Genomic DNA, 12309 nt, shown 5'->3' with positions numbered 1-12309 from the left:
AAAACCCTAAATCAAGTATCATGAACAATCACATAATCATCATTTTTCCACACAGTCAATTGTATTATTATTATTATTATTATTATGAAAACATTTATTACACATGAAGTATTCTTTGAAAACCTAATTTATATTGTGTACACTGTGTGAAACGTAATAACTCCATTCCAACAGGATTTGAACATTGTCTTTAGTTTTTAGCTGAGTAAAACTGAAGTGTCGCCACACTTTGGTTGGGCCAATATTAAGTTACTAAGGCTCAGTTTCTGCACTGGGATTCTGCATTAAGGCAGACCCTTGTATCTGGGCACGTTCCCATTATCTTTTATGGAATTCTGTTTGAACTCAGGGTCCATGCTAACGAATTCTGATGGAGCATTAGTGTCTTTGTATTCTGACATGTGTTGCAATATTTTGTCAGGGTACTAGATCCCAATGATAGTATTTTGTTAGAGAGGGAAATAACTGACCATGGAGCGAATTTAATATATTTGTTAACTGTTGTCACCTTGGTCTTCACATTAATGCCAACATAGAAATCCCTCCCATGTGTCATGTGTTATGATATTCCCAGTATATGCATTGTAGATGTTTTATTCATCATGTTGTTCAAAGGATTCTATGCTTGATGCTTGTCAGCCCTGTGCAGTTCTTCAGACACATCCATGCACTATGGAGCACAGCTTGTAAAGTCAGAATAAAGAGCCAGACATGTAATTCCTTCTTTAGCTCCCACTCCTGATATTTAGCTCCCTCTACCTCAGTCCCTTGCCCATCAGTCAACTCCAACCTCTCCATTTCTGACTGGCTGTTTGGTGTACTTTTATTTGTTTATCTATTTTATTTATTTATTTATTTATTTGTGTGTGTGTGTGTGTGTGTGGTGGTGGTGGGGGGTGGCGTTGCATTTAGAATTTTTCCAATCTCTGTATGTGTGTGTGTGTCTATGTCTGGGTGGAGGTATTGTGGTGGTGAGTGTTAAGTAATTAATTTAGTTGCATTTCCCCTTTGCATTGTTTTGTTGTCTCTCTTTATTTTAATTGTCCCTCCCTGCCCTCATTTAAATTTTTTTTTAAACTCTGTATTTTTATTGTCTGCCGTTGGGATGGGAGGAATTCTTGATTGTTGTCATCTTTGAATGTCATATTTCTGCTTTTTTGTTAATTAGGGATTGATTTCTCTTTTTCAGATTGGTTTCTAGAGAGCAATGGTTTGGTTTTTTTCCGTGTTCTGTTTTGGTTTTGTTGCTATTCTCTCCCCTGCCCCTCCAGTCATTAGTATAGGGTGTTTTCTTATTTTCAGCATTTACTGCTGAATTTTTAAAAAATGAACACATATGCAATGTATGTATTTAGCCTGTGGCTTTGCGTACCCAGACTGATGACAGGAAGGGCAATAGACTTGTTTTGCAGTCTCAAAAAGGATGCACAGCCCAGCCCTATGTTAGTAGCTTTATTTTGTTACTGCTGTTTTACCATGACTGCTTTTTGTTACCCCTGTTTATGAGGGACATTATTGTATCCTGCATGTCTTTTTTTTCATTCGATACACAAATTGAGCACATGAGTAGGGACAATGGTCTATATTCCTCTTCAAAGTAGCCCTGTATATTCCCACTTGAAGAATGCAGTCCTTTGCAACAAAGTGAGCCTCAAGAACTTTCTAGAAACGCAGTGCCTATTGGACTGCATAAGCCTAGACTCCGCAGCGCCAGAGTTTGGATTTGAGCTGTATAGTCTCCAACCCCCACAGTTTCTTTCTTTCGACAGGTAACTGCAGATGTAGGGACCTTTGCTCTGTGCATAGAATTTTGGTTTGATTTTTTGACCAGACTTCCCTGTGTTTTTAGTAGCATTAGTAGTTTTACTGTTGTTAAGACTGTTTTGGGTAGTTTCCCAAAGAACATTTACTTCATTTCTATACTTTCGTGTAGTTAGATTCCTGGATTGTTTCAAGTTTCAGTTCCATGGTACTGTACCTAATCCAACCCCAAGGACCCTCAAAAAGAAAGATTGGGCTTGAACGGTATATCTTATGCCACATGCCTTTTCAGAGCTGCATTCACATTTCCTCATGGAGAACCATTCACTGGATCGTTTTTTGGCATGTTATCCCTTTACACCACAGGTCCAAAAGGACTGGCACACTTTGGGATTTCCTTTGACAGAGGCCTTATGAGACAGAGGCCTTCTGATCTGTCTTGAGGACAGGCCCCCATTCCTGGGGAGGGACAGAGTAGGCCATTGTTACTTCTTTTTTGCCATGACTGCCTTTTGTTACCATTGTTTCTGAGAGACATAATTGTATCCTGCGCATCTTTTTTTCATTCTATACCTAAATTGACTACATGACTAGGGAAAATGGTCTAGTATTCCTCTTCAAAGTAGCCCTGCATATTCCCATTTGAAGAATGCAGTCCTCTGCGGCAAAGTGAGCCTCTGTTTTGAAGTCCTCTAATGTGGGGAAGCGGAAGTCTCTTGTGCCTGGCCTGTGTTTGGCTCCAGGTCAGAGGAATGTACCATGTCTGGTTCTAAGGCTATCCTAGAACTGAGAAAACTGTCTCTCATCTAAGGGTATGTCTACACAACAAAGAAAAACCCACAGCTGGCCTGTGCCAGCCAACTCTGGCTTGGGCTGCAGCGCTATTTCATTGTTTGGTAGGCTTCCACGCTTGGGCTGGAGCCTGGGCTCCAGGACCCTGCAGGGTGAAACGGTCCCACTGCAGCCTGAGTCTGGCAGTCTACACAGCAGCGAAACAGCCCTACAGCCCAAGCCCCGCGAGCCCGAGTCGGCTGGCACCGGCCAGCTGCTGTTTTTTTCTTTGCTGTGTAGACATAACGTAAGTTGGTGAGTGCTACCGCCTCTGATGGTACCTGCTCCCACCAGGAACTGGCGTTTGTGGCCAGGAGAGATTGCTCCGTGCTCCACCCCATCTTGCCACCCCGAGATCCTCATTCCAAGCCTCTCACCTATCAGTACCAAGCCTGGAGGTCCACTCAGGGCCTCGCATTTGTGGTGACTCTACTCACCTTTATGCTCAAAGGCAGAGGAAAGAGGAGACAGAGCTCAGTGAGGGTTCTGTGTGAAGGAACTCAGTGCCATTATAAAGGAAGAAGGAACACTTTCCTGGCTTCCATGGAGTTTTGTTCTCATAATATTCTGGGGTTTAGTGGAAAAAAACAAGGAAGTTGGAGAATCACATGGTGCTTTTTAAACAGCTTTGACCATCCAGTGTCATTAGGGGATGCTCAGACAGTCCCAACAGGCACTGCTTTTCTAGAAGGTTCCCGAAGCTCATCAGCACCAGAAATGTGAATCATCCTACATTTATGAAGTGTCCACATCCTACAAGTGTGAATATGTAGAGGTACTACATATGCTGGTAAGTAGCCTTTCTTTCATTTTAATGTAATTTTCACTTTTTCTACAAGATCAAAAGTAGAAACAATCAGAGATAAAATTTAGATCACATTGATTTCACTTTAAAAGGGGTTTCATCTGCTCTATTTCAAACTTCATGGACTCAGTTCTGTAACTTTTGTCCCGAAATGGACCCAGTTTTCTGTGTACTTAGTTATGAGACATTTTCAGTGTTTGAAGCTTCCTGTGGGAAGTAGTTAAGCCAGCAGTGATCTTCTTTAAGCCCTCCTCCAAGACAATCGTGGATTCCAGAAACTGAGCTGATAGATCTCTTTAACATAAAATATTTCTATCTTGCTGTGTTATTGTTTGCAGAGCAGCCACAAGGGGACAACACTAAGGGTTTGGAGGTGGCAATGGTGACAAAACCCTAGTGCTGAACCAAGTTTGGAGTTCCTAGCTTAAGTATTTTATTCAAAGTGTTAAGGGGAGTGAGGTGCCCAATGCCCTTTGAAGTGCGTACAATATAAATACATAGTGTGTTAACACTTAGTGCGTTGTCAGTCATGTTTGGTGTGCAGACGTTTGGATGACTTTTTCTTATTCCCCATGCACGGTACATACTATGAGGCAGTTGGACATGGACAAAAGCCACAGTGCAAATGACTCCATTATAATCCTCACTGTTTGCACAAGTTCTGTAATGTGTAAGCATGCATCATGAAAATGGGGAGGAATACGAGGATTTACAGTTTGGCTAGGATGTGTACTGACTGTGAAACTGTGAGGGGAAAAAAGTAAAATTTCACCAAACTACAATGAAATACTCATCATCCCACACTGCCACTCGTTATTAGTAAAACATAAAGCTTCTGCTTTTACAGTTACAGAGCTTCCTGTATAAGCAAACTACTATTATCAACTCCTTTCCTTACACTATTTCTGAAGAGACTTTGATATGATATTGAAGATGTTTGTATTTTCTGGGAGAGTGAAATGTAGGGAAATATAAGGAAGAACAGAAATAAGTAAGCTAAACCAAAACAAACAAACAAAAATCAAATCAAAGAGGCTCTGGGTTGATCAAAACAATGGCCAGTCATTTCGTATTTAATTTTTTACGTTGAATGCATTATTGTACATGCCATTGTTCTAAACATAGCTCTTTCCTTGCCATCAGACAATTGCTCCAAAATGTAAATAGAGACTGTGGATTTGTTGTGCAAAAATGTAGTCATTTTCTTTAACCAAAGTTAGATTTCAAAATTAGTTTCCTTTTTATATTTGATGAAGCCAGATTATAAACATTTTTGAAAGAGAGCGAGCCTATCATTATTTCTCATTGTGCAATCATTGTGCTGTCTTGGTGGTTTACTTCAGTTGTCTTAGGAATGTTTGGGAATGCTAGAGAAATATGTGGTACCACAGGAGTATGAGGAACAGATTCTGAAAAATTTCCTTTAAAAAAGGAAATGATTTCTTAATTATTTTAATGGACCGGACAGCTTTGTCTTCTTTTGAAAAATACATACAGTTAACTATTGAAGGAAGATCATATAATTAGTGTTACATTTGCTTTGACATACAAAATATGAGGTACAGTACTCTTCATGTGATCTTACCAAAACGAATACAACACTTCGAAAAGCTACAGTAGATTTCCCAAATAAATGGGATGCAGTTCTGACTGCAAAGATCTTTTCTAAAATGTGGTCATTAGTCATAAGAAGCATAAGTTGTGATCCATTAAGAAGCAGCATACTGGAATGGATCAGACCCTGTATTGAAATTAAGGAGCTCAGGTTCTATTTCTGTTGTGAGACCTTGGGAAAGTCACGTAAGTGTTCTGTGCCTCAGTTTCCCCATCTATAAGATTATAATAATTATACTCACTTTCCTGTATGAAGTCTTAGAGATATATGGATTAAGACTCCTTTACAAGACCTAACTATTTTTCATATTACCTTTTGAAATATAACCTTTAAGGAATGTGAAATACCAAGTCCATATTAGACATGAACTTTTGCAAATTACTACTCGTCAGTTGATTGTCTCTCATTGACTTCAGTGGACTTTGAATCAAGCCTAAGTGCGCATCTACCAATTGGAAATATATATTTGTTTTAAAATAATATGCCTTTACACTATAAAGTCTAACAATTACTCATTTTCTATCTGGCTAACCTTGATGAACTCTGAATGTCTGTTTGTGTTAAGACAAAACTTCGATTTTCTGTGATGCAGGAATAACATTTCAGTGAAATTGATACATAAATGCAATAGCAGATTTTTGTGAAATTCTTAGCAAATAAAATTTTATGTGGAAAACTCCCCTTACATTTGGAAAAGAGAATTCTTAAAACATGACAAACAGGTTGTCACCCGTCGTTATACAGGGAAAGTGGCATGGCTTAAGAAGACCCCAGTTCATTTTTTTTTTTTAAGATAAACAAAGAACTGGTGGAGAAACCCTTGATTCATTGTCTGGTAAGTAACTGAGTATTTTTTTTAAATGAAATCAGACCGGAATAACTTAAGAAGAGTACATTATATATACATGTATGACTTTACTAAGCTAGATTTTGAAGGCAAAGTATATTAATATAATAGCAAAAAAATCAAGTAAAGTCATACTTTAAATGTATTTTTATCATAGTATTACAACATTGTTTAAAGTAAATATATATAACCTACATTTATAAATGATACATATCATAGCTAAGAAATACAATTAGAGATTTATGTGGAATTCTGCAGAAGTCAGATGTTCAAAAATACTGAAAGTCAATGTACAATGAAATAAATTTTAATTTTACAGTTTCTTCATCATGTTCACTCTCTCACACTTCACCCACATCTGCCAACAGTCAAGAATCAAGATGCCAACATACCATTAAAACAGAAACAGCTGGACTCTCTTCACCGGTTGACCGCCCAACAGCTATTGGATGCTCCTCTTCTCAGGCCCAAGCCCCCTTTGTTGGATATCCCTCTTCTGGACACTTGTCCCCTCTTGCTTTTTTCCCATCCACTGGACACTCCTTCCCTATTGGGCCCCTTCCTGATGGCACTTTCCTTCTTGGGCCCTCTTCTCATGGACTATCTAAAATTGACATTTTAATTTCTGAAGTGAGGGAATTGAAAGAGGAAGTAATTAATGCTGTCCAGGAATTGAGAACTATAACAGATCACCTAGGTTACCTGGTGGCCTATATTGGACAGAGTTCAAAAATACTTCCAACTCCTGGTGCACCTACAGAAGGCTAAAGCATATGCTTTAGAAATACATAGTCTCCATCTGACAGATGCATTCATCTTATAAGGTTAATCTTGATGAATATCTGTTAAATGTTTCTGTGTCTTCAGTTCAGTCTAAATTCCTAAAATCTTTGTATGTCAAAGAATGTTTTTATGCTGATTTATATCCTGCTAGTGAATTTTGTTTAGATCCAATTTTGTATTTCCTTTTTAATAGCTCAAAGTTCTCTTTAATAAATGTATGTATTTCTTATGCATATATCTTGATTTTCTGTGTTACTTTTAAGTGTATTTTGTGCAACAAAGTCAGACACTGACACTGAAAGAAAACTATTCATTTTCTTAACCTCAACAGTCTTAAGGTAAGAAGTTCTTTTCATCATGAATAAGCTTTGAAATGTATTTTAAATCAAAGTTCTTAATTGCAGTTGACCTTTCTGAGTCTGTTGGCAGCCATCATGCTGAAAACTGGCAACATGGTGATAATAGCACTAGCATAGAAGTTTTGTGTGAGAGACTATACACCAGTTTCTGACCTACTTCCTTATTGGCTTAAGAAGCAGAAATAGATAATGTTTAATATTCAAGCAGTATGTCTAATTTTTCAACATCAACATTCCTCGTATGACACTTAATCCAGCATTAAAGTAAGTTTGGATCTGATTTGCTTTGGACTTCCTTAGTGTAAGTTTTATAAGGAATGTCTCTTGTAAACATAATTGCAGATGCTAGCAGTAGGGTCAGCAATAGTTTAATTAGGGTGAAAAGTGCTTCTTACCTTTTGAGTTTTGATAGCTGCGCTCAGCGGAACAGGTAAAACAATTCTCAAAGACTTATTACTTTGAAAAGACAATTACAAATTAAAATATAATGAATAGTATACGAACATAGTGTCATATTAACATCAATGAGAGTTCCACACATTCATCAAGCATAGTATATGATCCATTGTCAGGTGAGAACATGCTATAGTTTATCTTTATGTTAACTTTAAACTCACCAGTGAGCAGAATAAAGAAATAGGGTTCACTCACAGGTGTCAAATCCTCAATAGGTGCAAATGGGTTTCACCAGCTAAGGGTGAAAGTCTAGTCCCACTGAAGTCAATGGTACAACTCCCTGATCCTATGAGATGTGGAATGCCTTCATCTTCTGTAGGAACTGGCAATCAGTGCACCCTCCCCCTCCCCTGAAGAGACTCATATTTTCCTGAATAGCATGTTTTTCTTACTTCATTAACAGTACACCTATGGGAGGGGGAACTATAGGCTCAGTCCAAATGTATTTTATGCCTAGACTTGGCTACTTTTTTTTTTTTTAACATTTAGTAACCGAATCAGGGTTATAATTGTTTGCACTTAGCATACTCCACAGAACAGATGACTTTCATTCTTTGTGTAAGTGGGGAAATGGCCCTGCGACTGTGGGGAATGTTCCTGGTTTATACACTATCCCGGTGGAATTGGCTAGCAAAAGGATCTGAGTCCTCACTCCAGCTCTCTTCACCCAGAGGCCTTTTTGACCTCAAGGGCTCCCCTTCCACTCTCCAGTGTGGCAGAGTCCTCGTAACCCCAACAAGGCTGGGCCCAGAATCCCTGCGAGACTCCGCCCATGATCTTGTTGTGGTCACTTTGGCAGGGGCGAGGCTGTCCCCATTCTGGGGTGCTCTCTCCGCACTGAACACTTCCCGACCCACTGGTCATTACATACAGTTCAAAGCAAATACAATTGATTAAACAACTGATGAGAAATAAGGAAAAAATGGGAAAAGTTAAAGGAACAAGTAACCTCACTGTGTGGGCCTGGGGACGCTACAACCAGCAATATCTGGAATGCAAGGAAAGTTCACAGTCTGTTCCGCACACATCCCAGGCCTCCTTCCCAGGCCCTGGCTGCGCTGCGGTGATACCAGGCGTCAGACACTTGCTCTGGCGGTAGTCACGTGCCTCCAGGTGGCAGGAACCCTTCTTCCCAGCGTCGGCCCTCACATTGGGGTTGCAATCCCCCGCCAGGTCCGGCCTGCAAGGCCACTTGTCTGGGGGCGTCTCCCTGCGCTGGGCCCTTGCTATCCAGGGTCCCCCCTTGCTCTTCCCAGCTGCTCACCACACTTGGCCCCACACTGCTCCAGCCCCGAGTTCCAGGCTGCCTCTGGCGGCTGCTGCTCAGCTCTGCTCTCTGGGTTGCTCCTCCGGTTCTGTCTGCTGCTGCCCTGCTCCCAGCTCAGCTCAGGCTGTTGCTCTCTCCTTAGCTCAGTCTGCTCTGGCTCAGGCAGTTCCAGCGGAGGATGGGACCCCAGGTTCCTGAGTCCCTCTTTGGCCTGTTTGCCCTGTAAATTGAGCTGCCTTGGAGCGTTGGTCCCTCCCCATTAACCCTTCCAGTTTTTTTTGGTACTGGGAGAGGGCCAACCAAAATCCCCCACTAACTTTCAGTAAGGGGCCAACAATCTCCTTACATTTGTCGCCGTTTTCTCCCATCATCATGCTGTCAAATTGTAATTTTGTTCAACCTAAGTCTAATGATTTTATTTCATTGGTGTTTCAAACCACTTCTCAGATTTTCCCATAAATCCTCTAATGTACCACATCTGTTAAATAATCCTAAACTGCTACAAATATGGATTATAATAATATTAAGAGTAAAAACCTTGAGACGTCTTGGCATGAATATTTCTAAATGAATAGCTTTTCCCCAAATTGTCTTATCTCAGAACTCATCTGTAATCTGGTTAAATTAGAAATCTTCCAGTGTCTTTCTGACTCTTACAGTTAAGGTTACAATATTGATTTTATTTTATAGGCCAAGTTTCTTGGATTCTTAGCACTAATAAGATGCTGTGGCCAAGAGCTTTTCCCTGGAGTCATGATGAATGTTAGTGATTTACCTATACCATTATTTAATAAATGACTAAAATATACTTAAAGTCCTGTACAATTTGTTTGGGTCTTTTAATTAGATTTTCCCACAGCCTCCCAGGATGCTTTTTATCATTGCCTGTCCATTGGAATAAAATCACTTAAGGATGATGGATGGATGATGGAATAGACAAGTGTGTTTCTGAAGAGTAAAGAAAAAAGAAAAAAATTTCCACGTATATCTAGTGTCCCCTTTCTATAAGATGCATTCTCATAATGTGAGGGTTTTTTTATGTTTTAATAAGGTGTTATAGGGTAGTTTGAGTTTCAGAGAGGTTTCAGCATACTGGTAGAACTGTTTTATCGAGAGATGTTTATGTAACAGCCACGTGATAAATATTTGTGGGCTTGGGTTTAGTATCCATTTTTTTAAAGTGAGATTAAAATTACTGCTCTAAGGAATGATATAATCGTAAAATATACTGTATTTAGAACAATGACTTTGTTCCCCACCTGACACAGCCTTGTTCATGAGTCAAAATCATAAATTAAATTATAATGTGACAGTAAGTAATTCCACCCCATTATCATTAAGTTTGCTATTGCTTTCTGATGATAAAACAGAGTGCTAGCCTTCAGGAAGGGAGATTTGTAGGAAATAGATACAGAATTATCACACACTGTTCTTGCAGCATAGCTTGCCATGCTTTCAAAGTAATCTTTATGGGGAATAAATGTAAATGTAAACAAAAAGATCCTTTTTTCAGTATGGCAGTTAATTACTTACAAGCCACATGACACCATCAAATAACTGCTATGGGATTAAGTCCATATGTCCTGTCATATTCTTAAGGATTTTTAAAAATATATATGTACAGATATGATTTTATTCATATTATTCCTCGACACTTAAAATGAGAGCAATGTTTTCCTTGTCTTCCTCTTCCTGTACAATAAACAGCACTGGTCTTAATTCAACCAAATTTAAAAAAAAAAAAGATTTAAATAATAATTAAATAATTTAAAAAGGTGCTTATTCAAATCCCTGTGTGCACTAACACATAGTTGTTAATAAAATAAATTATACATTTCAAATGTTAATGTGCAGATTTAAGCAAAATGTCAGGAACTATACTGCATTGCTTTACAAGTAAAAATTAGATTAAACTGTGCTGAAATCAGAGGATATTTAGGTCATTTTTTTCTTTGTGATTGACCACCCATAACAGTAAAAATCCATCTATACTTGTTCATACCATGGCATTTTGTGCTAGTTTGATGTATTGGGGCAATATGAGGGATTATAGATATAGCTTTAAACATACTGTGTATATGAGCACTGGAGTAAGCCCTGTGTACAGCAGCACTGAAATTCTCTGTAAAATATCACATTCCTGCAGTCCTTCCTTCATGCTTGCCTCATTCAAATAAAATATTTTATTTTTACTTTCCCCCTGCTTTTTGATTAATGGAGACATTGTCAAGGTTGATAAGCCTCAAAATATACTGCCCGTCAGAGTAGGATTTTTGTAAAATGTTGATATACTGTACCTCCTTACAAGAGCAGATCTTCCAGGCAGGGAAGGCATAACAGGGATATATGGTGCAGAAGCTAAAAACCTGGTTTATTTTACAGTCGCGTATACATACAAATATTGTAAGAACAAAATACGGAGACTGGAAAGCACAACAGATTGATAATGAGATTCAGAACTATAGGACTTTGCACATGAGTGGGAAATGGAGGAGTAAGTTGTGTCTCCTATCTAAAAGATTCCCATTGGCTGCAATGGGCTTTAGATCAAACCCAATGTTTTTACATTATCTTCCACTTTTTGGTATTTGAATACATTTCACCCTACAGATACTATTTTTTTTAAATGAAATTGTTTAGAAAACATTTCTACAGGGTGAAATGTATTCAGTTACCAAAGAGAGGGAGATGACGTAAGAAGATTGGGCTTGACCCAGAAGCCCATTTCAGCCAAGGCCCTTGCTTCTAATTTAATGAGAAGCATTTGGACTGAGAAAGTGGGTTAATTCTCTGATGGAAGAGTAATAAGTGTGTGCATATTAAAGTTATTCTCGTCTACATTTAGTTATAAATGTGCACACAGTTTCTATCTATGCTAAAATTGACAGAGAAGCAAAATTAGATCTGGCACCAATTTTTAAGATTTCAGCAGAATAGATCTGTTCAAACTTCCAGCCAGGCTGCTTCTCAAACACAAAGCAGTCCACAACCGTTGTACAAAATTTGTCTATCTTAACTTGATCTATAGACCTCCAAAATCCCCTTGAAAGATCCTATGTTTGGCTGACACTGAAAGTTGCTACACCTATCCCAGCAATGCATCAAGTTATTTGGAGTTGTTTGACTTAAAAAAAAAATAGCGAGAAAGAAGCCACTTTAATCTTTTATGTTTGAAGTGAACTTTTGTGCTGGTGAGATGAATTTCTGAGCTCCTTCAGCTCCAGTTGATGTCAGTAGGAGTTCAGCATTTCTGAAAATCGGCTTATAGTCATTACACCCAACCTATAAAGAAGCTGGGAGCCTGATTCTGCTCTCTTACGCTGGTGTAAATCAGAAGTAATTCCACTGAACACAATTGGTGTGATTCTTCATTGACTTACACTTTTTGTAGCCATTTTCAGCTGTGCACAGTGGATATGAAACACAACCATTCTGATCTGGTAAGATTTTATACCAGTTTTGCAGAGGTGTACTTGACTCAAGGTGCAAGCAGTGGAGACTCAGGTCCAGTGGAGTGTAGAAGGGATGTATTCTGAGATCACAATCCGACACTAGCAGTATCTCCTGCAAATGTCCCTTCCCTGT

General features: G+C 38.9%; 1 protein-coding gene across 12 annotated transcripts in view; it reads left to right on the top strand.

Moving 5' to 3' along the window:
* Positions 1 to 12309, top strand: part of NFIB (nuclear factor I B) — a 220782-nt gene that overhangs the window by 150652 nt on the left and 57821 nt on the right. The window contains exon 7 of one of the 12 annotated variants that reach the window (XM_037901983.2): positions 6179 to 6871. The exons of the other annotated variants lie outside the window; for them this stretch is intronic. Within the exon in view, the coding sequence (XP_037757911.1) occupies positions 6179 to 6627 (449 nt within the window). The 3' untranslated portion in view covers positions 6628 to 6871. Of the gene's footprint in view, positions 1 to 6178; positions 6872 to 12309 lie in introns of those variants that run through there. 12 annotated transcript variants of the gene reach the window in all.

Source organism: Chelonia mydas, chromosome 5, assembly GCF_015237465.2.
Source record: "Chelonia mydas isolate rCheMyd1 chromosome 5, rCheMyd1.pri.v2, whole genome shotgun sequence".
Lineage (NCBI taxonomy): Eukaryota > Metazoa > Chordata > Testudines > Cheloniidae > Chelonia > Chelonia mydas.
The sequence above is the reverse complement of the archived record's forward strand: the minus strand, read 5'-3'. Positions and strand labels throughout refer to the sequence as shown.